Genomic DNA, 24,795 nt, shown 5'->3' with positions numbered 1-24,795 from the left:
TCCAGGTCCAAAATGAAAAGCTCATGGAAATGCACACAAGTAATTTCAGCAACATGACAATATGAAAATACAATATAATAAAATGTCAAGTTCCCGACCTGATCCCGCACAGACATGATAAACGTATACAATTACGGGTTCAAATTCGGTGAGGAATATATAACATCTGCCCTATGGGCTCTCGCTTGCCAATAGTTGCTCTACGGGAACCAACACAGCCAAGTGGCTGAAGAATAATAGGTTGCCCCTGTGTTTCAAACTCATAATGGGATTGGATCATATTTTCGGTAGCTTCAATAGCGGGGACCGTTGGTGTACGCCGGTGACGGGCTATCAGAAGTTTAGTTGCAATAAGTATATGGCCCAGCAAGTATTGGTCGTTAGAAGAATGATCGCCAAAGTATACATGGAGAATAGCTAATTTTGGATAAGGCATTTTTAAATGTTCTGATGCAGATTATGGATATTGTGAATACCATTACTATATATATCCGATACTGTTACAACACGTGTAGCATACCATACCACCTGTATTTCACCGGCTGTCTATATCTTGACAGCCTGTAAATTGACTGCCTCCCAAAGAGGCTATTGCTGGCTAAATTACTTTAGTACTTTCCTTTTTTGTTTGCATTGTCTAAGTGTTTACAGCAAACACTGTTTCTATTCCCTCAAGCAGCTGTCCTCTTTTTACTAGGTATAGGAAGAAGACTGTGACTCAGATGCGCTAATTTCCCAGAGCTGATCACCCTCGTGTAGTATATATCCTGCGCTGGCATTATACAAAACGTTGCTCATTATGCAGAACTGTTGATTTGCTGGCCTTGTACAAGGTTACACTGCAGTTACAAGATTGTTGGGTGGAACTTCGCAGGTTTCCTTTTAGGAAGTTAGCTGCAGGGTGGCTCAGTGTGTAAATCAGCTTGCTTCCTTCAACTACTCACAGACCTCAGCGTACTGCGTACTGAAGGAGCTGCCTGTGAGAAACTCCTGCCTGCCACTTGTACTTTATTCATTCCAAATCTGTGCAACATATTATTAGGAAGACTTGGTGCTCAGAGAATATTTTCCTGATTTAGAAAGTATTCAGACCTACATGAAGCCCAGGGTAAGTGCACAAGTAGTATAGTACGTGGCTGGAATCTCATGTTCGGGAACTAATTGCCAGAAATGATTGCTGCTGTCTGGTAATTTTATAATTCATGAGAAGTGCAGGTAATACAATGAGGAGGGAGCAGTCGGGGGAAATGTGGGTTAATATTGGGGTCACATTAAAATGTGTTGTGGTATATGTAAGTAATGGGCAAATTAGCCCATGTTTTTAATGTTGTTGCATACCATTAGATTGTGTGTAATATTATAGTAGAATTGTTATTCTGGTTGTTGGTGAACTGCAAATCCTCCTTTCTTCCCACAGCAGCTGCAGAATCGCAGGTCGCTTATTCCTGTTTTGGAATATAATTAGAATAGAAGCATAGAGCTTCCTAATGTAAACAATGAGTCCATTTTGTATTGTGCCGCCTCTGTTATAAGCTGGTTTTGTATATAAAATACATACAGTTCAGGGAAAAATATTCTATATTGGTGTCCTTTTAGGAGATTGTTTTCTGTATACTAAAAATTAACAATGAGTTTGTCTGTTGTACAGAGAAGGGCAGGCCGTCTGAGGTTGTTACAGATCACATCTGGTCTAATGGAATAAAAGGGGCAAAATAACAAAGATGCAATATTTTATCTATTGCCTAGAACAGGGCTTCACAGACAGGAGCGCACATTTACACGGTGCTTGTCGTGCACGTGCCCTCCCATGTAAGAGTGCCTTTCAGCACAATAGCAGAGGGCACTGTGTTAACGTGATTAGGAGGAAACAGAAGTTAGCAGCTGTAATTCTTGTAGCCAGGTTTTATTGCTTTCCTCTGCCTTGGCACCAATGGAACCTCGAGATAAATTGCATTGTCTTACTTATTGCATTATTATAGAACAGCATGTTTCAGATCAAATGCTAAATTTGCCCTTTTGAACAGCACACGTTGCATTGCAGAGGAGGGGTTCAGAGCTACTGTCGGTCTGATAATCTGTAATGTGAATTTTGCTTCCACCTCCTCCTCTTCAATTGAATCTTCATCTGTCCTTTACTATGCCGTAACGGCAGACGTTGATCAATTAATTGGATCAAAAAATCTCAGACATCAGCATCAAGAAACTTTATGTTGGTATCGAAGTAAAAAAGAAAAAAGTTCATATAAGATAAAGGAGACCATTTATTAAAAAAGAAAAAAAATTAAACCTTTTCTGCTATTTTCTATATAGTCTATGTAAACAAGAAACGCCCCCCTCTAAACAAGACACTAATATTATACAATACAGTGAGGTTATGATTTAGATTAGAAAATGGTATTTATTCGTGGATGACCAAGTAATTCCCTTACACTGGTGCACAGCAGGTATTTGTTACTTACCTGTCTAATAAACACGTATTTTATTTGACTCTTTCTCTCTATTGTGCATTCTTAAATATCTCCTGGAAATGTCTTTATGGTATTTATACATGTAACCCAATAGTGTTTTTTCTAAGTAATCCTATAAATTAAATATAGATAGGTACACTTTGGACTGCACACCCTAATTCCAGATTTAATGATAGGTTCAGGCATTCTGAGACTTGTAGTTTCACACAGAAAGAAATAAAATGCAGGTGCACACTCTATAGAAACAAGGACTGATAATCAGAATAATAACCAGCTCTATAATCTATCAGGGCAAAATCGAGGTGCTTGGCATCATTTTAGTCCAAAAAGTATGGGCCCACGAACTAAAATCCAGGTGACCTTATCTGGTGGGTCCCTAACACTAAGGTAAAGAAAACATTATCTTCAGAGTACATAAAAGAAGAGAGACCACCAGGTGTCTTATTTGCCTCTTGCTAGTCAGCATTGAGTACACGGGTTGGAATTGCATGACAGGCGGCAGGGATCCCAGATGCTAGAATAGCGGCAGGGGCAGAGCCGGCCTTAGCTATAGGCAGGCTAGGCATTTGCCTAGGGCATTCAAGCATGTCTAGGGGCATCCAAGCATGTCCCTGCAACATCTCATGCTGAGAGGGACAGTCAGCAAACTAACTGTTACTTTCCAAATGTATTAAATCAGTACTTGTATACACTGCTGTTTACATTTGTCAAAAAAAATGCACACTGTGCCTTAAACTTCCTCTGACATGCTTGAATGCCCCTGACTTGTGAGACCTCAGACAGACAGCAGAAGCCCAGTAAATGCAATTCCTGGACCTGTGACATTTTTACTGACTATATAAGGTTATTACTGGATGGCGTCTTATGATAACACATGTGTATTTTGGAAGACTGCTTCACAGAAACCTGACATCACCTATACTGCTTGTACACATGGGGGAGGGGGACCCTGCCATCCTGTGTGTGTCCCTTATCCCTGTGCAAACCCCAGGTGTCTGCAGGGACATAACATGGGCAGTGTTCTCCCCACACTTTATTTCCTAGTCAGTCCATACCGTAAAATTCCCCTGCCATCTAGCACTGTAACGTGGTCAGTAAGTTGCGTTGTGCTATTTCTATATGAAACATCAGTGCAGCGTGACTTTTGGACACATCAGACTGGAGGGCTGAGCATTTAGCTCCCACAGTATAAAGTAAAGGGCATGCAGTTAACGGGAGTAATAGACACCAGCAAACACACTGAATAGTGAAGAGAATGGACAGTTTCTACATGTTTGATACTGATCTTTTTGTATAACCAGCAAGTGTGGCAGTGTCTGTGGCAGTATATGCGTTTTATGGGCATTACTAATGTGGGGAATATGTGTAAGGTGCATTACTGTGTGGCATTATGTGTATTATGGGCATTACTAATGTGGGGCATATGTGTAAGGTTCCTTTACTGTGTGGAATTATATGTATTATGGTCATTACTGTGTGGCATTGTGCAGAGTTGAACTGGCCCACAGGGTAACCCCCGGTGGGCCCCACTACCTGAGCGTTGCAGGTACAGATGCAGAACTAGCGGCGGAGCTAGGGGGCACCAGACAAAATTTTGCCTAGGGCATCAAATTGGCTAGGGCCGGCTCTGGGCAGGGGGGCCACATAGTCGCTGTGTGTCGTCATTCCGACAGTCGGGATTTCAAGCGGTCGGGATCCAGGCATTGGTATACTGACGGCCGGGATCCCGACCGCCGGTAATGTGACTACATCTCGAGTTCAAGGTTCACAATAAGCAGTGCAGGTTCCAGTAACAACAGTTAGGTGCTTATTCAATTGTGGGTGATACAACATAAGAGCAAGAGAGCAGGTGCACCATACAACCATTAGAATTGTAATACATTTAATTACACATACTGTTTCTGAGGTTCTTGGCATATATTGGCCAATATATGAGCCTGCCCACCAATCGTCATAATGACCTCAATCGGACAGGTCCCTAACATTATAGGGGTTCGCCTCTTCTATTAGGGAGCTGTCAGGTGTGAAAGCGATCTGTGCACAAAGTGAAGGAGAGGAAATGTAACCTGTTTCCGTAAGTAACAAAATACCTCTCCTAATCCGTGTACTTCGTAATAGTGGGTGAATTCAGTACAATTACATTTACTGGACAATAAATCGCATGCACAAGATGCTGTGTTGTGTAAATTATGTCACCATAAATGACAAATAAAACTTAGAGCAATGCATGTAATTATATAGATTGCTCCCTGGTTTATAAGTCTAATAAACATCCAGCAAAATAGATCAACTTTTCCTAATAAATACTGATATACCCGAGATTCTCCATTTACGTCAGACTGAGGTCATCTGTGGTATTAAGGCTTCCAGATAATTGTCTGGACCTTCTGCATGACACATGTACATTTGTAGAGCAGCTTATTATACGATCATCCTCTCTTTAAAATGTTTAATTACTTTCTTATATTTCAATATTGTTCCTTCTGACCTATATAAGACGCATTCAATATGTATAAGGTGGAAGTCCTGTCATATAGCACTACTGGACTGAAAGTACATTTTGTTTGCCTAGTGTCCACTGACAGGGCTATCAGAAACACAAGCAGGACTGAGGGACAGTCGCAATCAGATGCAACAAAACCGCTTTACAAGACTTCACTGATTAATCTGATATGCAACACTTTTAGATCTGTGTGCAACAGATTCTGGAGCCTGAATCTGTGTGTGAAGTGGTAGGATGCAGCAGCAGAAGCTTTTTTCCCACTCCAACTTCCGTTGGGCTTTGTATACAGATTGAGACTCAGTCACACACAAACATATACATAGCAATACATTGCATAGCAAATGAATCAGTGCAGTCTTGTGAAGTGGTTTTGTCATATCACTACACTACTCTGCAAGGCTTGCATGTATGAGTACACATCTGTATGTGTCAGGAGCCATTTGATGACATAGAAGATACATTCCGCACAGGATTGGTTTGTTTTGATGCTTCCTGAACTAGTGGTCACTCTAGGTCAGAGATTTTCAACGTTTTACAACTCGCGTCACACTGAACAAGATTTAAATATTGCCAAGGCACACTTAAATATAATGGTGATGCATGGTGCAGTTGCGTGTCCTAGGATGTCATGTCGCAGCTTCTCCATAGGTAACGCCTGAGCCACATCTAAAAAAGCCAAAAGAGCCCAACAATGGTCGGGCCCAAAATTAGAACTGGCTCTGCAACCACTAAACCCACCAGTATTGATCGTTCTACGGCCTCCGTAGCGGCAAAACACTGACTGGCCTGACTGTGCTACTATGGCAGCACACCTGGAGACTGCTCAGGGCACACTAGTGTGCCACGGCACAGTGGTTGAAAAACACTGCTCTAGGTGCAGGGTGCTAATCAGTGAGGAGAGTATATTTAAATTTTGGAGGACAAAATTTTAGACTTGATGTACCTCTAAAGCTACAGTAGCTGTAGCTATACATCATGTCTAAAATGTTGCCCTCCAAAGTGTAAATATGGCCTCTTCACTGATTAGCACCCTGCACCTACAGATGTGTCCTCTTACATCTTTGCTACGTACGCTACAAGTCGCGTTACACATAACGTGTGAGTGCCGTGTGACTCGGTAGTGCCGAGCCGACTGTATTTGCATACAAAATGCTATGCTACAGTGTTTCCATGGAAAACACTGTAGCGTGGCATTTTGGATGCAGGTAGAGCCGCAATTATGCACAGAATATAGGCATGCTGCATATCATTTTAATCAGCAGAAGCTGCATGTATGTCCAATTACATCACTTTGCGTCTACAATGCATTTCGCAGAACTAATGCAAAAAGACGCTTGGCGCTACCAAGTCCCTCCACAGAATCACATGACTTCAAGGGCTGTTTAGCGTGACTGCAACAAGCATGTAAGAGGGCACATCTGTATGCACTGACTACTACTGTACTATTCTCACCCATCCCCTCTCCTGTATGGTAAGGAAGGAATATTTACAATACTCTTCAGCATATCAGGGTTCTTAACCTTCATTTTTGTTCTAGGTTTTGGTTTTCTCCATGTCTGAGACCGTTTTGTAATAGCTGCTGCTTTTTTCAGTTTATTTGGGGTAGCATAATTATGTCTGAAGAAATGCTACCTGTCTGTTGTCTGATTATTTGTTTTTTGTTAATTAGGAGTTGACAAACACACACTCTAAACACAGAAATATGACTGAGTACAGAGTGCAGAAATTCCAGGAAAGAAGGCAATGAAAGTTTATGCCAATACTCCTCTACAAGGAAAATTGCCATTTCCAGAAACTATCATTTCAATTTAAGAGTGTACCTTAACGTGATGTATATTTAATAAGTATGTATTGAAAGTAAATCATGGATGAGCATTACAGTAGCGTATGAGATTTTTCATACCAGGAATTCTCTATTGGAGTTTTTTTGCTTTGTTTTGATAGCTCTGTACAAATAATTGGTTTATTCACAAGACAATCCTCACCCCATTTTAGCCTGTTCTGCACCGGACAGTAGCTATATGTATGATGTGAGCAGATGGCAGAGAGAGCATGCAGCATCTACTGTCTGTCATCTGTTTTGCTGAAGCAATGCTAATAAATAGGTCATGTGCATGGAGGGAAATCATATGGTCTGACGTTAGGTCCATAAATAGAGACAGGTGCAGCAGATAGTCTTAAGTACAGAGAGGTTTTAGCCCAATTCACTTGTAGGCGATATAGGTCATTTTAAAATTGTTTCCTTTATCTGACCAGTTGCAATTACATACAGGCAGCCAGTAGGTTGCGGTTTGTGGGAATGTCTGTTTAATTTGGTGCCCCATAATTGTAAAGCAGAATAATAGTAATAATATTATAATAATAATAATAATAAATAATAATAGGCACCCCTATTACATGGATCCTATGTGCTCTATAAAAGCCAACCCTTCTCTTGGACACCCGATACTGAAAAATGAATCTAGAATCCTATGTTATTAGGCATCATCATGTTCTCGAGGTTGTAGGCTCTGATAGATTTCTTGGGCACCTGAGCTGTTTCTCACATTTAAAACACACTCCGTTGTTGTATAGTGGCGCTTTGAGTATAGACATCTGGTTGGGGCAGTCAAGATTTGGAAAGAAGGATACCTTTCTGCGGAGAAAGGAGTACACTATATAGTAAACACAGACCCATTTTCTGATAACTTGTGAAACTCCTGATATACAGTAGGAGTCCTTCCATGCTTATTTTACTGTCTTGTTGTTCTGTTATATGGATTGGAATTACAGAATTAAGAATTCTCTCTCTCGCTTTCATGCTCTATACATTTGATAACCGTAATGCACAAGAGCGCTGTAGCCATCTGAGGGCAGAGGAAAGCTTTACTCCAGCTTCAGGACAATAAAGAGCCACCTGATATGCCTGCTTCACTTCCTGAATTTGTGAGTGCTATGTTGAGGGGGCATCCCCGTTAAACCAATCGCTTTCACCTTATAACATACGTATAAGGTGACTGTGATTGGTTTAATAGAAGTGAGATTATTGCGATGGGACTTTTCTGTACTTGTGACCTGTGAGTGCAGTGTTGAGGGGGCACCTCCATGAAATCAGTATATAATTATAGGGGTGCTTACACCACATTTTATGTAATTTGCACACTGAAAATCACCCAGAAGATCTTTTGTACTACATAAGGAATTTGTATGTTCTTTCTTTTGTTTTGCATACAGTATACACTGTACCTGCATCAACCATTATTGAGGCTGAAAGAGGATAAAAAAACCTAAAGCCGCATACATATGGTACGATTCTAGATAATAATAAGAACTACATAGTCTGTATCGTTAGAAAAACTAGTGCATATCGTACCATGTGTATAGACTGAACGATGCACGCTCCCGCATATCGTCATCGCTGGAAAAAATAGACTGTGCATGCACAGTCTATTTTGGCTTAGATCGTGTATATCGTTTGTGTGTGTGTATGGTACCAAAGAAAGATATAAGCCAACAATAATGATTATCCTCTCCAGAAGTCCCACCCACTCCCGCAGAAACTCCAGCCCACTGTATAGTCAAAATCGTTCATAGCCAAAATCTTTCAGTGCGTACAGTATAGTCAGGATCGTTGGTTGTGGACTACGAGAGCTTCAAGGGAAATCGTTAAGTGAAAATTGTTCATAGCTAGAATGGCACAGTGTAAAGGTTCCTTAAGGGAAGTAATGGTACTGTAGACTCCAAGCGCCCTTGTATAATGGGCCCTACACACTGGCCGATATTTTGAAAGATATGAACGATCTCGTTCATAAATGAACGAGATCTCGTTCATATCTTTCAGTGTGGAGACTTAAGCGATGAACGATGCGCGTCCCCGCGCTCGTTCATCGCTGGTCTCCTGTCGGCTGTGCATGCAGGCCAATATGGACGATCTCGTCCATATTTGCCTGCACGTCTATGGAGCCGGGTGACGGGGGGAGTGAAGAAGCTTCACTCCCCCCGTCACTGCCCCCCCCGCCGCCGGGTCGCTCGTCGGCCGTATCGGCCGTCGGGCACATCGGCCAGTGAGTAGGGCCCATAACAATTGTGTCTGTTTTATATGTATTTTGTGGAGATTTAGGTGTGATCCGTTTTTCTTTTGTTTAGCACAGGCTGCACAATAGGATAGTACCAATTTTTCAATATTTCTGTTTCTCACATCATCCACATTTTTCTACCAACAGCTATGTATGTTCAGCAGTTTGGCCATAGATTGTTTGCTAGGTGACTTGTGAATAGAGTCTTAAGAACGAATACTTCAGGTAAAGTCTGTAAATCAGTGTACACTATAATCGGCAGGCTAGGGAGCTCTGCAATATAATTTGTTCTGCACTGCTGACAGGTTGTAAGTTTTAATAAGCTCATGTTCTATCATGGGAACCCACACCTAGCAATTTATCTCCATAAGAATGTGACATGACAAAGGAACGCTCTCACAGGTATTGGTCAGATCAGCTAAGTGGTGGTGAGGCCTTGTTTTAACTCCAGCAGGTCACTGAAAAAGAGACGTTTGTTATGGGCTCAGCCTCTGTGGAATAGTGATACCGCACTGGATGAATCCTTGAAGTGACCTGCAGAAGAAACTACCCGTGTCATCCTGTGTAGATATGAAGGACATGTAGCAAAAAGGAAAAAGATCTAAGTAGTCCCGCTAGCGTTTAAACCACCCTTGTATAAGATTCAATTTTCTGTATACTTCTAAACATCAGTGAAATGAATATTTATAGCCTGTTACTTAGAGGAGCTCACATGTTTCCTTACAGCATGCAGAATAATGGGGATGAATTAATGAACCCTGTTCTATTCGAGATAGGTTATTCAAGTCATTCACTGCTTGAAGAATTGAACTGGTTAATATTTATGGTGCACAATTCTTTAGTTGATTGTGTACAGACTGTATATGAATAATGTGTTTTCGCTTTTACATTTTTGTTTTCTATAGGCATTTGAGCATACCTTTAAAGTGGGAATAAGGTACAGATATGTCCTTATACATCTTTGTTGCAGTCACTCCAAACAGCCCCTCTCGGCACGCCAGTTCGCGTGAGAATCGTCTGGCGTTGGGCAGCTTTATTTTTCCCCCAAAAAATGCATCTTAGTCTCAACACAATGCGACTAGGACACACAAAGAGACTGTGCTGATTAATTTGATATATGACGTACAGTATATCTGTGTGCGACTGAGTCTCTGAATAAGTTCTGTTCTGCTCCATATGCAGACTCAGTCACACACCGATATACAAGTGTCATCTATCAAATTAATCTGCAGTCTCCTTGTGCGCCCTAGCCGCATTACGTTGTGACTAAGACGCATTTTTGGCAAAAAAGACGCCTGGCATTAGCAGAGTTGCTTGGGACCTGGCGGATCACTCACACCAGGCATCTCACACTGCATGTTGTATTGAGGCTACATGTATGAGGGCACATCTGTGTTTTATGATTTTATATACTTGAAGGCTGACTGGTCCAGCAGTTTAATACTTACGTACACAAAAGTAATGATCATAAAATGACAAATTAACTAGTATATACAGTTGTGGCAGAAACCTGTCCAAAATGATAGACTTGTGGCATGTTCATATTTTGATTTTTAAAATGCATTGACATTTGAAAACCGTTCAAGGGGTATTCTCACTTAGGAAGTCATGTGCTAATTAAACTCCTAGGGCTAAATTTACTAAGGTGGGAGATTTTTAGAACTGGTGATGTTGCCCATGGCAACCAATCAGATTCTACTTACCATTTATCTAGCTGCTACTAGCAGATAATAGATATAATCTGATTGGTTGCTATGGGCAACATCACCAGTTCTAAAAATCTCCCACCTTAGTAAATTTACCCCCTAATGTGATAACACAAACTTTCGATGTCGGTCAGAGGGATTCAGTTAAGGATCCCGACGGTCATAAGACTGACGCTGAAATCCCGACAGCAAGAGAATGTAAATTGGTGCAATATATGTGATAGTAAAAGCGCTATAGGTCTGAGGCAATTTCTTGGTGATTTCAGACCCGTTGATTTTGTGCTGGGTTGTGAGCTGGCAAATCCCCTCTGTGTCTCTCTGACAGACTTTACTGTGGGTCTGTCCCCTATATGCCCGGTGTGTCTGTGGGTGTTTGGTGCACGAGTGTCGACATGTCTGAGGCTGAAGGGTCTTCCCAGGAGGAGGCTGTATTAGGGACACAAACGACTGGTATTTACATATCACTGAGGACCCAGCTGTCCCTGATAAAAGGGTCTGTATGTATAAGGAAAGGAAACCTGAGTTAACGTTTCCTCCCTCTCATGAACTGAACATGCTATTTGAAAAAGTCTGGGAAGATCCTGACAGAAAGTTTCAGATTCTCAAAAGAATTACGGTAGCTTATCCATTTCCCTCGGCGGATAGGGAACAGTGGGAGTCACCCCCCCACTGTGGACAAGGCCCTGTCACGTTTGTCTAAAAAGGTGGCTCTCCCGTCACCTGACACGGCGGCCCTTAAGGATCCTGCGGATCGTAAACAAGAAACTATGGTAAAGTCCATTTATGCAACCACGGGTACGCTACTCAGACCTGTCATTGCGTCTGCGTGGGTAAGTAGTGCTATCGAAAAGTGGGCAGATAACTTGTCATCTGATATAGATACCCTAGATAGGGATAGCATCCTCTTGACGCTGGGTTATATCAAGGACGCTGCAGCATACCTTAAGGAAGCTGCGAGAGATATTGGTCTTTTTGGGATCAAAGGCCAATGCCATGGCAGTCTCAGCTAGGCGTGCGTTGTGGATTCACCAATGGAATGCTGATGCTGATTCCAAGAAAAGTATGGAATCTCTACCATATAAAGGTAAGGCCTTATTACCTTTATGTTCCTCCACAACAAAATAAAACGCACTACTATCAGATGCAGTCCTTTCGGCCCAATAAATACAGAAAGTGCCGAGGTTCTTCCTTCCTTGCTACTAGAGGAAGGGGAAGAGGTAGACGATCACCAGCCTTGTCAGGCAGCCAGGAGCAGAAGTCCTCCCAGGCTTCTGCCAATTCCACTGCATGACGTTGGGGCTCCTACGCGGGAGTCCGCACCGGTGGGGGCACGTCTCAAACTCTTCAGTCAGTTTTGGGTTCGTTCGGACCTAGACCCATGGATTTTACAAATAGTATCCCAGAGATACAAGCTGGAGTTTCAAGACGTCAGGCTGAGGACTGTTTTATGAAGCTCTCTCATGGTCAGATGGAATAGTGCAAATCCTAGGGACGCCTGTGATATTGTTAAAACCTATGTGCATTTGTCTACTTCTTTTGTGGGGTAGACCACATGACCGGGTGAGAGTCCATTTTAAATATTGTTTTGGTTTATGAAATCTATTAAAAAGATTGTATTACACTAGTGGAAGCTTTTCCTTTATCCCACATATACAACGGACGAACATTGAAAGTCCATTGACGGAAGAAGTAGGATCATGATTGGCTGATGCCGCTCCAGTAAATGTGTCCTTGTCTACATATCAAGTAGACTACTATTTCCGGTAGGGGGTTATATCATCAAACCTTGCATGTTAAATATATTGAAGGGGTGATACACTATGAGATTTTTTTCCTTCTGTTTTTGAGCATGTTTGGAAGTTGTAAGAAAGCTGCTGCCGGGAGGAACATTTGAGGAGGTGGAATTCTGAGAGTGTTACCTATTCTACCAACAGCGCCAAAGGATAAAGTGGTGATTTTGTTCCTTTTGTGCATCAATGCATTCGGTTGCTGGGGAAGATGGTTGCGGCCTACGAGGCCATTCAGTTTGGCAGGTTCCATGCCAGAGTGTTCCAGTGGGACCTGTTGGACAAGTGGTCCGGGTCCCACCTACACATGCACCGGAGGATAATCCTGTCCTCCAAGACCAGGGTATCACTCCTGTGGTGGCTGCACAGCTCTCACCTCCTAGAGGGGCGCAGGTTCGGGATACAGGACTGGATCCTAGTGACCACGGATGCAAGCCTCCAAGGCTGGGGGACAGTCACAATGGGAGAAAACTTCCAAGGAAGATGGTCAAGTCAGGAAACTTGTCTCCACATAAATGTTCTGGAGTTAAGGGCCATTTACAACGGCCTTCTGCAAGTGGAACATCTTCGAGATCTGCCTGTACTGATCCAGTCGGACAATGTAACAGCAGTAGCGTACATAAACCGTCAGGGCGGAACGAAAAGCAGAGTGGCAATGGCAGAAGCCACAAGGATTTTCCGCTGGACAGAAAAGCATACAAGCGCTCTGTCAGCGATCTTCATTCCAGGAGTGGACAACTGGGAAGCAGACTTCCTCAGCAGACACGATCTCCATCCAGGAGAGTGGGTCCTCCACCAAGAAGTCTTCGCAGAGGTGACAGGTCGTTGGGGAGTTCCTCAAGTAGACATGATGGCTTCTCGTCTCAACAAGAAGCTTCAGAGATATTGTTCCAGGTCAAGGGACCCTCAAGCAATAGCAGTGGATGCTCTGGTGACACCGTGGGTGTTTCAGTCGGTGTATGTATTCCCCCCACTTCCTCTCATTCCAAAATTTCTAAAGATCATAAGAAGAACAAATATCCGGGCGATCCTCATTGTCCCAGACTGGCCAAGGAGGGCTTGGTATCCAGATATTCAGGAATTACTCATAGGAGATCCCTGGCCTCTTCCTCAGCGCGTGTATCAGGACTTACTGCGGCTACGTTTGACGGCGTGGCAGTTGAGCGCAAAATCCTAGCCCGTAAGGGTATTCCCAGTGAAGTCATTCCCACACTTATTCAGGCCAGAAAAGGGGTAACGTCTAAACATTACCACCGTATTTGGAGAAAATATGTTTCTTGGTGTGAATCCAAGAAGGCTCATACAGAAGAATTTCAGCTAGGACGTTTTCTCCATTTTCTACAAGCAGGTGTGGATGCGGGCCTAAAATTGGGCTCAATTAAGGTACAGATTTCAGCCTTATCGGTTTTCTTTCAGAAACAATTGGCCTCCCTTCCAGAAGTTAAGACATTCGTGAAAGGCGTGTTGCACATCCAACCTCCATTTGTGCCTCCAGTGGCACCATGGGACCTTAATGTGGTGTTGCAGTTCCTTCAATCACATTGGTTTGAACCTTTACGGAAGGTGGAGTTGAAATTCTTCACTTGGAAAGTGGTCATCCTGTTGGCCTTGGCATCTGCACAGCGGGTGTCTGAGTTAGCTCCCTTGTCTCACAAGAGCCCTTATTTGATCTTCCATGAAGATAGAGCTGAATTGAGGACACGTCAACAATTTCTACCGAAGGTGGTTTCCTCTTTCCACAAGAACCAACCTATTGTGGTGCCTGTGGCTACTGACGCCTTCGCTGAGTCAAAATCTCTGGATGTGGTCAGAGCTTGAAGATTTATGTCACCAGAACGGATCAGATTAGGAAAACAGAGGCTCTGTTTGTCCTGTATGCTCCCAACAAGGTTGGGTGTCCTGCTTCCAAGCAGACCATTGCACGCTGGATCTGTAACACGATTCAGCATGCTCATTCCACGTCTGGATTGCCGTTACCGGAATCGGTGAAGGCCCATTCTATTAGAAAGGTGGGCTCATCCTGGGCGGCTGCCAGGGGGGTCTCAGCATTGCAAATTTGCCGAGCAGCTACTTGGTCGGGGTCAAACACATTTGCAAAGTTCTACAAGTTTGACACCTTGGCCAATGAGGACCTTAAGTTCGGTCAGTCGGTGCTTGGTATAACCCCATGGTTCTAATGGTGACCCCAGCATCCTCTAGGACGTATGAGAAAATAGGATTTTAATACCTACCGGTAAATCCTTTTCTCTTAGTCCGTAGAGGATGCTGGGCGCCCGTCCCAGTGCGTACTGTATCTGCAGTTATTAGTTGTGGCTACACACATGTTATGTTTATTGTCAGCATGTTGCTGCAATTGTTCATGCCGTTGGCTTGTGTTCTGTTGAATGCCATGTTGTGCGGCATGCTTGAGGTGTGAGCTGGTATGAATCTCACCTTAGTTTAACAATAAATCCTTTCCTCGAAATGTCCGTCTCCCTGGGCGCAGTTCCTATAACTGGAGTCAGGAGGAGGGGCATAGAGGGAGGAGCCAGTTCACACCCTTTCAAAGTCTTAAAGTGCCCATGTCTCCTGCGGATTTCGTCTATACCCCATGGTTCTAATGGTGACACCAGCATCCTCTACGGACTAATAGAAAAGGATTTACCGGTATGTATTAAAATCCTATTATTTATGTGTAAGATAGCTAGTCTGATTGATATCCGAATCCCAAAGGTATATGCAGGGAAGGATAAAAGCCATGAATTCAAATGCAAACCTTATTGCTGCATAAACCATATACTGTAGATACTTTGAATCTGGGTGATAAATATATCAAGTAGAATTGTAAATTGCCATTACCTGTGTAATGTTAGCTGCATTGTATCATCTAACTATATATAAAGGGCTTGTGAGCCCTGAGAGAGAGTTGTTCTCTGACAGAGAGATCTGCTGTAACCATCTTGTATGCTGTACCCTCTGAACAGTGCTTGTAAAGAGGAAGGGTCTTTTAGACTTTTTATGCAATAAACATCTTGTCTTTAAAACGATTGCCTTTCATCTTGCGTCAAACAGAAATGCGACACGCAGTTCTATTCTCTGCCTGTTCTGGGGTGAGCCCAGCGTCTCCAAGCTCCACCCTCCGCCAGCTACCGATGCAGTCCCTGGTCAATGGTCAGCCGACACGAACCAGGAGGTGTAGCAGCAGCATGTCCATACATACACATCAGTAAGCTGTTTCAGGTGCTGATTATAGGAGCCTGAGCAGAAACGCATTTCCAGGTGCTGGTGGGAGGAGCCTGATGGTGGCAGCAAAATACCCCCCCACTGTGCAGTGGGTGGAGTCAGTAAAAGGTGGTTAGTGATGGTAAGAAGGAATCCCCTATTGGCCAGGTCCCGTGATGCCCAAACCCTGTCTGTGATCGCTTGGTGCGGGCAGCAAGGTCTTATCTGATCACAACAGCAAACTACAGTAGTGAACAGAGCTAGATGGTCTTGAAGGGACTTTAAATGAGGGTTTTAATTAATTCAAATGTGTAGCAATTAATTGGGTGTGGGGGGGGGGGCGGGAATCCCATTTACTTTCAATAAAATTATTATGTAAATCAGATTCATTAATGGTCCTCCTAAATCTTGAAGTTTCATACTTATCCACCAGATGTGCATGAAAAACCTATAGCTCCAGCATCTGTCTGATAAGTGAGGCAAAATGTTTTGCAAACTGGCTGGATCATAGTACCAATGGTACTGCAACTTTTCTATGCATTTTCTTTGCTTTTAATGTAGGTAGACCTGGAAGGCATTATTGAAAACGAATATGTATTTTGCATGCAAAAGACATGGCTTAAAGCATGTAAAGGGTGAGAGTAAGTGTATGTGATATTTGTCCAACTTTTTTTTTACCCCGGGGAGTATTCTTCTGGTGATTTTTCGCCCTGGGCCAGACCTGTGGTTGCTGGCACCAGGAAGCAGAGCACTAGATGCTGCAGGCTGCTCTGCAGGTTTGAGGGTGTGAAAAGAAGCTTCAGGCAGCACTGATGCATTTTACACCTGTGATTTTGGGACACAGCCCCAGTGTTTGATGCAGATACTCTAATAGTGCCTATAAATATTGTTTTCTTTGGGTTATTTTTGGCGTCACTCTGATGGTCTCTCCACTATTGCCAGCATTAATATATTCAGTGTAAATTAAATCATTGTAGCTTTAATCCCAACTGCTATTAGATCCATTCTACTTTCTCTGTTGCTAGTGATATCCAGGGAGTTCTGATCCCTTAGCACAACTCTATAGAGTTTTGCTTTAGCACGTTTTCATATTCGAGGTTATCACATTCAGTATCTGGTTCCCTTGCTGGAGCAAAACCTTCCACTTTCTGGATTAGCAGCTTTGTCACAATCTGTGTCTGTTTTGATGTTTTATGGAGTCTTTTTTTCTTTTTCTTTTTTTCTTTTTCTTTCTGCATTGTAGTCAGAATAGCTTTATGTCTTATTTGAGTAATAATTTTTATAATTTTAATATGAGTAATATTTCAAATATTTGTTTTTAATTAGAGCTCAAATAAAACCATGATTCGTTTTGGGGTTTCAGCAAAATCTGGAGGGTTTAAGATGTGGTGTTTTGGCCTTATTTAGACAATCAACTTCTGAATTCCTTGCGCATGTGAGGAATGGGTCCTGCGATTGCTGAGCAGCTATGCGAACGCCTCTGCCTGTCGTCACAGATGAACATCGTGGCCGATGGTTGCGATATTCATATGATATGCAATCACACTACAAATGTAGGGAGGAGGTTTGCACCGCCTCCTGAATTTGCATTGCTACAGCAGCTTTGCATGTGTAATCCTTAATGAATCAGTTTATTTCAGAAAAAAATAAAGATATGAGTGTAGTTCAATTAAGTAACCTCTCACGTGTGTAATGTTCTCTATTTTCTTCTAATTTCCCGCCAGGCCAGAGCAGGTAGACCACTGCTTCCCCTCATGGCCATTAGACCACGCCTCATATGAATCATACTGTCCCAACATACGGTGTAAAATGGTGGGGCTGGCGGAAACATGGTCATACATTGAGGTGTGTAGAATGATCAGATTTCTGCATCTAAAGGGCACATCAGCAGCTGAGATTCATCGCCAACTTGTTGAGGTGTCCGGTGATAGCCCCATGTCACGGAAACAGGTTTGGGTTTGGTGCACTGCCTGTGGTGGATGTGCTTGGCCGGCCGGATCGCTGCTCATCTTGAATGTCTGTCCTGCCAATATCAAAATTCCATCACCGCCACTGCCCTCTCAATGAATCACAAGCAGCGGCGCCCACTTCTTTAAGTATGTAAGTCCCGCTCCCTGCACTTTTTTTCATAAATAACTAGAGTCAGTCTGATTCTGGATTATATCTTTGCAATAGGGATGCTCTGGTGCAAATTTGCTAGTGATGATGACTACTTTAGCAAGTGTATGTATGGGAGCAGTGCGACCACTTCTGCATACATTTGTCTATCTGCATTTTTTCCTGGCTGCCAGCTGAGTCAGCCCCAGAGTTTGTTGTGTGGTGCACCCCTATTTATCCTGCAATTTTGAAAGGATGCTGAGGTGTGGTACAAAAAGTTGACATTCAGAATGACACTCACGTAATGTTGACGTTGCCAATAGGCATGTCGACCCTACCCCTTAGCGCAGCCTAACCCATACACTTAAGTCGTCTGTCGACATTCACAATGTGGCTGATGTTCTGAACCGATGCTGCAGCTGAGCAGGCGGAACTTGGCATTTTAGTCAAGCACATACTTTATGAGAAACATTTAACATTTGGAGATCTGTTTACTTTCTCCTATAAATTGCGCCTATAGGACTGAAAGTGTATCAGTGGTACTGGTAATAAAAGCGAATAGCCATCTGTATTATTAAATACCCATCACTCTACAGAAAATCTACATATATAATTGTACTCATTATTCTCTCACCTATGTCCTCCTGTAATGCCAGGGAGCATGTAAGAGCCAGGGAGCTTCCTTCCAGCGGAACTGTGAGGGAAAAATGGCGCCAGTGTGCTGAGGGAGATAGCCCCGCCCCTTTTTCGGCTGACTTTCTCCCGCTTTTTCTGGAATACTGGCAGGGGTAATTTTACATCTATATAGCCTCTAGGACTATATATGATGCAGATTTGCCAGCCAAGGTGTCATATATTGCCCTCAGGGCGCCCCCCCCCCCCCCCCCCCCCAGCGCCCTGCACCCATCAGTGACCGGAGTGTGAGGTGTACATGAGGAGCAATGGCGCACAGCTGCAGTGCTGTGCGCTACCTTGGTGAAGACCGAAGTCTTCTGCCGCCGATTTTCTGGACCTCTTCGTTGCTTCTGGCTCTGTAAGGGGGACGTCGGCGCGGCTTCGGGAACGAACACTAAGGTCGGGTCCTGCGGTCGATCCCTCTGGAGCTAATGGTGTCCAGTAGCCTAAGAAGCCCAAACTACCACCAGTTAGGTAGGTTCGCTTCTTCTCCCCTTAGTCCCTCGCTGCAGTGAGTCTGTTGCCAGCAGATCTCACTGTAAAATAAAAAACCTAAATATACTTTCTCTCTAGGAGCTCAGGAGAGCCCCTAGTGTGCATCCAGCTCAGCCGGGCACAGAAATCTAACTGAAGTCTGGAGGAGGGTCTTAGTGGGAGGAGCCAGTGCACACCAGTAGTCTAAAAGCTTTCTTTATAGTTGTGCCCAGTCTCCTGCGGAGCCGCTAATCCCCATGGTCCTTACGGAGTCCCAGCATCCACTTAGGACGTTAGAGAAATGACATGTTAATGTGGGCTACTCTGTGGGTACAGCGATCGCAGTCTGAATTCCTTTGCGGAGTGCGCACGTGCACCCCGGGAGACAAGTGAGATGCTAAAAGCATCTCAGGGCTGCAATCGCCTCTGCCTGATTGACAGGCAGAGGCGGTCACGGGGACGGAGGGGCGTGGCAACGGCGTTAGAATGCCACTGGCAGGGCGCGGTCCGGACAACGCAGATGTGTCCGGACCATTGCGGGGGCGCGCGGCTGCGTGACGTCACGTGCAGCCGCTGCAACCTGGGATGCGGCGGGTAGCTCTCTGCCGGCGCGCAATAGCTGCACATGGGTGCAACAGCAACCGCTGTGCCATGCTTTTGCACCTGTGCCGGGGAAGCAGAGCCAGACATGCGGGGCGGACTAGCCCTGTGCTGGACGTCCCCCCGCATGTCTGAAAAACTGATTGTAGATGTGCTGAATTTAGCACATCTACGATTAGATCTGAATTAGGCCCTGTGTACCAACTGTCCTGTGATCAGTCGCAACCAAAGTCAAATCTTCTGCACTTTGTCAAGAGTATGGCTAGCATGCTGCTGTCAGTAGGGTCACGCTCCTCATTATCTGCCTAAAGATGGCTGCTTTCATGGAGACCCGTGAAGATCTAGTATACACTTTTACACACAGTAAGCATTAATGTTTGTTGGTATTTTTTCTGTTCAAGACCTCTTTTTTTTAATGTTTTTGTGTGTAGGTGAAAGGTCAGTAATAACTCCGTAATCCTACCAAAGATATACTTACCAAAGCTTGGAAAGAGATAAAGTGGAGAGAGAAAGTACTAACCAATCAGCTTCTAACTGCCGTTTTACAGGCTGTGTTTGAAAAATGACAGAAGCTGATTGGTTAGTGTTTCTCTCTCCATACTGTGTTAAATCTCCCCCGTAGTCTGTATTTTGTATTGTGGTTCAATGTAGTTTTTGTTACTTTTTTTTTTTTTTTTTTGCTACCAATCACTTTAACAATGTGTACCTTTATCATAGTGCACTTCTGATGGCTCTCTTGCCGAAAGGGTAACTGGCAATTTACTTGGCATTCAGTCAATTTACCTACAATCAAAATCCCGACGGTCAAAATACCGGCAACCATTGACCGATGGTCAAAATACTGACCAGGTCAAAATACCCACACGGTCAAAATGCAGACATTAAAAATGTCAACACGGTCAAAATACCAATATTTAAAATGTCGATGGGTCAAAAAATCGACATGATTTTTTCATGATTTTTTTATTGAAACAGAATTGTTCATACTTTACCATTCCATTGGACGTTGAAAGGGGAACATAATAGTGTGCCGAGCGCAGAGAGGCACCGTGTCTGAAGCATGGCGAGCGCAGCGGTACACTTATATGGTGCCCATGTCGACATACACCCCCCCAAAAGAAAAATGTGTCAACTTTTTGACCAGTCGCACATTTTAAATGACTATTTTGACCATGTCGACAATTTAAATGTCGGTATTTTGACCATGTCGGTATTTTGACCTTATCTGTATTTTGACTATCGGTCACTTGTTGGTATTTTGACCCTCGGGATTTTGATTGTAGTTAATCTTACTGATCCCATTTACTTCACCATAACAGAGCACACTTGATGCTGCAGTAAAACCCATGGCATGGACCTCCTCTAAATCATGTCACCAAACATTGTAAATCTGACGTTAGTATCTTAAATTGACTAACTTATGTTCTACATCAACATCTTGGGATCATGGATCTGTGCAGAACTTTATTGTTTCTGAACATAATAAACAGGCAATATAAAATAGTTTGATGGGATTAGTAATTTGCATTTACACATGTGCATATATATACCCTACCGGCATATACTTCAGACAAATTCCTACTGGAGAACATAGCGTAGGAGACCTGGCTTTTCAATATAGATACAAATACTGCAGTACAGAAAAATACAAAATCCATTTTAGCATTTATTCAGTATGCTTAAAACTGAGACGGTTAGTAGTGCCAGTCATTGTGGATAATATAGGGGTGTGTGTGTGTGTGTGTGTGTGTGTGTGTGTGTGTATGTATATATGTATGTGTATGTATATATATATATATATATATATATATATATATATATATATATATGTATGTATATATATATATATATATATATAGCTTGAAAAAAAGGACTGCGGCACTCGGGGTCTTGTGGTTGTAGAAAATGTATTAAAAATACACAGCAAAGAACATCAACGTTTCGGGGTGTCTAACCCCTTTGTCAAGATGTGAGAGAGTATGTGAAGTGAGAAGGTGACTTACCTAAATGGAGAGGGAGCCCGCCAAACCGCCGGAGTGCGGCCGCCCGTGTTCCCGATGCGTGCCCTGTGTGGCGCTGAGTGATGACGTGTCGGTGCGTCTCGTGAGTGACGGGGCTGCTCCGTTGCTGAGCAACGGCAGGGACGCTGTGGGCCGAGTGACTGTGTGCAACCTAAAAATAATGCAGAGACAACAGTGGGCTAGAACACCACAGGCACCACTAGAACAATGTAGCTTGTGTAAAGTAGCGACCTATATTGCTACAAGGAATAGTGAGCAATGCATTAGTATACATGCAATGGGGAAGTTAACCCCGTAAGGGCCGCAGGTGATTAAGCGATAACGGGCATACAACATCAAAACCCAGGGGACATGCCAGCCACTGTAGCAAAAAGGGGGGGAAACACCAAACAAATGAGAATTGGTCACCGAAAGGCACTAGGAAATACAAAATAAGGAACATAACAAATGTCCAGCAAATCCAATGGCCAATACAACATATGATCCAGTGCAGAACCCTGTAAAGAAAAAGTTAAGTCCAGAAGAGTCTGATGTACAGTGCTCAAATAACTGGATGGCTACTGGACCGGTTCAAAGGTCGACACTGAAGATCCTTTAACGAATAATTAGGTGCACCAGAGGATTATCCAAAGGTACTCCACACTATTCTTTCGTTGAGGCCGTCTGGCTGAGTGGTGTTGAGCCTGAAAATCCAGGACGCCTCTCTGCGAAGTAGAGAGCCGTCCCGGTCCCCTCCCCGGAGGGATTTCGGGACATGATCTATGATAATGTGTTTGAGATCGGAAAGGCGGTGTCCTGCTCCGTGGAAATGTCTGGCCACCGGTTGTTCTGAAGGACTCCCAGCGAGGGTTGCCTTTATTGCAAAACGATGTAGGGCCATACGTTCACGTAGAGATCTGATAGTCTTGCCCACGTAGCATAAGCCGCATGAGCAAGTAATCAGGTAAATGATGTGTGTAGAGGTACATGTTACCACATGGCGGATGACTATCTTCTTGCCCGTCAGAGGTACTGTAAAGGTAGAGCCCGTCAGCATATGGCTACAGGTTGTGCAGCCCAAACAACGATAGCAGCCTGGCTTTTTAGTCAGGAACGAGTCCTTTTGGGACCGAACAGAGGGACTAGAGATGTTGGAAATGTCGGTGTGTACTACCAAGTCCTTGATGTTGCGTCCCCTCTTGTAGCACATCATTGGAGTCTTATGTTTGAAGGGGAGATGTGGATCTGTGGACACGATGGGCCATAGGGCTCTATTTGCTCTAATCAGTACTGGGCTGGAGGTGTCGAATGTCGTGGTCCATGTGATTCTGTTGTCTATAGATCTAGCTTTGGTTTGCAACAAACTGTTGCGTGGTAGCTGAAGTACCTCTCTTTTGATGGCTTCTAATGCAGTACATTCGTATCCTCTAGCAATAAACTTTAGCACCATTTTGTCTAATTCCTTCTCCAGGAAACCAGGCTGACTGTTGATCCGGGCTACCCTCATCATTTGAGACCTTGGGAGGCCTAACTTCAACGATCGAGGGTGATGGCTATTGGCCCGCAGAAGAGTGTTCTTGTCGGTGGGCTTATTGTATACACTAGTCTGTAGACTTCCCGCCCTGATGATGACCTGAACGTCCAGATAATTGATAGATGACGTGGACCATTGATAGGTGATTTTGAGTGGTGAGGGTCTGTCATTGATGGATTCCAGCAAGGACTTCAAAGCTGGTTCACCTCCTGTCCAGATTATGAACAGGTCATCTATGTACCTGGTGAACAATGTGATGCGTTGGGCAGTGGACTGATCCTGGAAAAACATAAGTGCCTCCTCCTTGAACATATATACGTTGGCGTATGACGGTGCCACGTTGCTTCCCATCGCACAGCCGGTTCTCTGTTGATAGAACCGGCCATCAAAAAGTAAGTAATTTCTCGTAAGTGTTAATTCCAACAAGGTCATAAAGAGGTCCAGATCGACATCGGCCGTCTTTTCTGTCACCAAAAAGGTTCTCATGGCTTCAAGGCCACCTGCGTGTGGGATGCTAGTATATAGACTGCAGATGTCCACCGTGCAGAGGATAGCGCCCTCCGGAACTGTGCCATAACTGTCCAATAGACGGAGAAAGGAGGTGGTGTCTTTCAGGCATGTCTGCTGTCTTAACACCAATGGCTGAAGTATACAGTCGAGGAATTGAGATATTGGTTGGTATAACGACTGTCGGGCAGAAATTATGGGACGACCGGGAGGAGTCTGGAGATTCTTGTGGATCTTGGGCACAGTGAAGAGAACAGGGACCACCGGGAACTTCTGCGTGAGAGCCTTGTGTAATTTAGCAGAGATAAGGTTTTGTGAGTGGGCTGCTGCCAGGATGGTGTCCAGTTCCTGCTTGTATGCCACCGTGCAATCACAATCCAACAGGCTGTACGTGTTAGAGTCTGCTAATTGGGTCAAGATCTCGGAACGGTAGTAAGACATGTCCAGGATCACCACTCCGCCCCCTTTATCAGCGGGGTGGATGACGATATCTGTGTAAGATCCCAAATTCCTGAGAGCTATCCATTCTTGTTTGGATAGATTGTGGTGATGTTGCTGGTTTGCCTTGGTGTATTTGTTGGAGGCTTCGTCGACCAAACGTATGTATGTTTTGATGGAAGGGTTCACGGATTGGGGATCAAAAGTGGATTGGCTCCTTTTGTTCAAAAAGGGTTGGAAAACAGATGTGTCGGCGGAATCTTGCTTAGGATGTTGAGCGAAATATTCCTGCCTGCGGAGCTTCCTGGCAAATTGGTAGAGGTCTATCTTCCAATCAAGTTCCCTATGCTGGTTAGTAGGGACAAATGAAAGACCATTATTGAGAACATCTATGTCGGCGGGGGTAAGGGTGCGGTGAGAGAGATTATATATCATGTTTTGTTTTTTGCAGCCCGATCTTTTAAGTCTCGTGTTCTGGCCGCCCCTGCGGGTGGTCGTCCTCTTGTTTTGAGCGTTGATGGAGCTGCCGAATCTAAAGGGACGGCATGTGTTTCTTGTGAGCCGTCAGAATCGGCGACAGCAAATTCTTTGTCACTGTTGGACGAGGCCGCTGATCTAGACACGTTCTCTCTGCGTCGGCGCCAACCTTGTCTCGGTTTGGAGCAAAATGATTGGGGGTTGCTGGGGCCGCCTCCCATTACCCACCTGTAGACCCTGTTATTGTCGTAATCTTCTTGAACAAGGTCATGT

At 43.9% G+C, this 24,795-nt stretch overlaps 1 protein-coding gene and 1 long non-coding RNA gene across 5 annotated transcripts in view; one reads left to right on the top strand and one right to left on the bottom strand.

Moving 5' to 3' along the window:
- MCC (MCC regulator of WNT signaling pathway) overlaps nt 1-24,795 on the top strand; it is a 652,269-nt gene that overhangs the window by 259,039 nt on the left and 368,435 nt on the right. The window contains exon 1 of one of the 4 annotated variants that reach the window (XM_063964141.1): nt 1,010-1,108. The exons of the other annotated variants lie outside the window; for them this stretch is intronic. Within the exon in view, the coding sequence (XP_063820211.1) occupies nt 1,097-1,108 (12 nt within the window). The 5' untranslated portion in view covers nt 1,010-1,096. Of the gene's footprint in view, nt 1-1,009; nt 1,109-24,795 lie in introns of those variants that run through there. 4 annotated transcript variants of the gene reach the window in all.
- LOC135062528 (uncharacterized) overlaps nt 1-24,795 on the bottom strand; it is a 68,613-nt gene that overhangs the window by 37,613 nt on the left and 6,205 nt on the right. The window lies entirely within an intron of this gene.

Source organism: Pseudophryne corroboree, chromosome 1 (genome assembly GCF_028390025.1).
Source record: "Pseudophryne corroboree isolate aPseCor3 chromosome 1, aPseCor3.hap2, whole genome shotgun sequence".
NCBI classification, from domain to species: domain Eukaryota; kingdom Metazoa; phylum Chordata; class Amphibia; order Anura; family Myobatrachidae; genus Pseudophryne; species Pseudophryne corroboree.
This window is presented reverse-complemented; position numbering and strand designations above follow the sequence as displayed.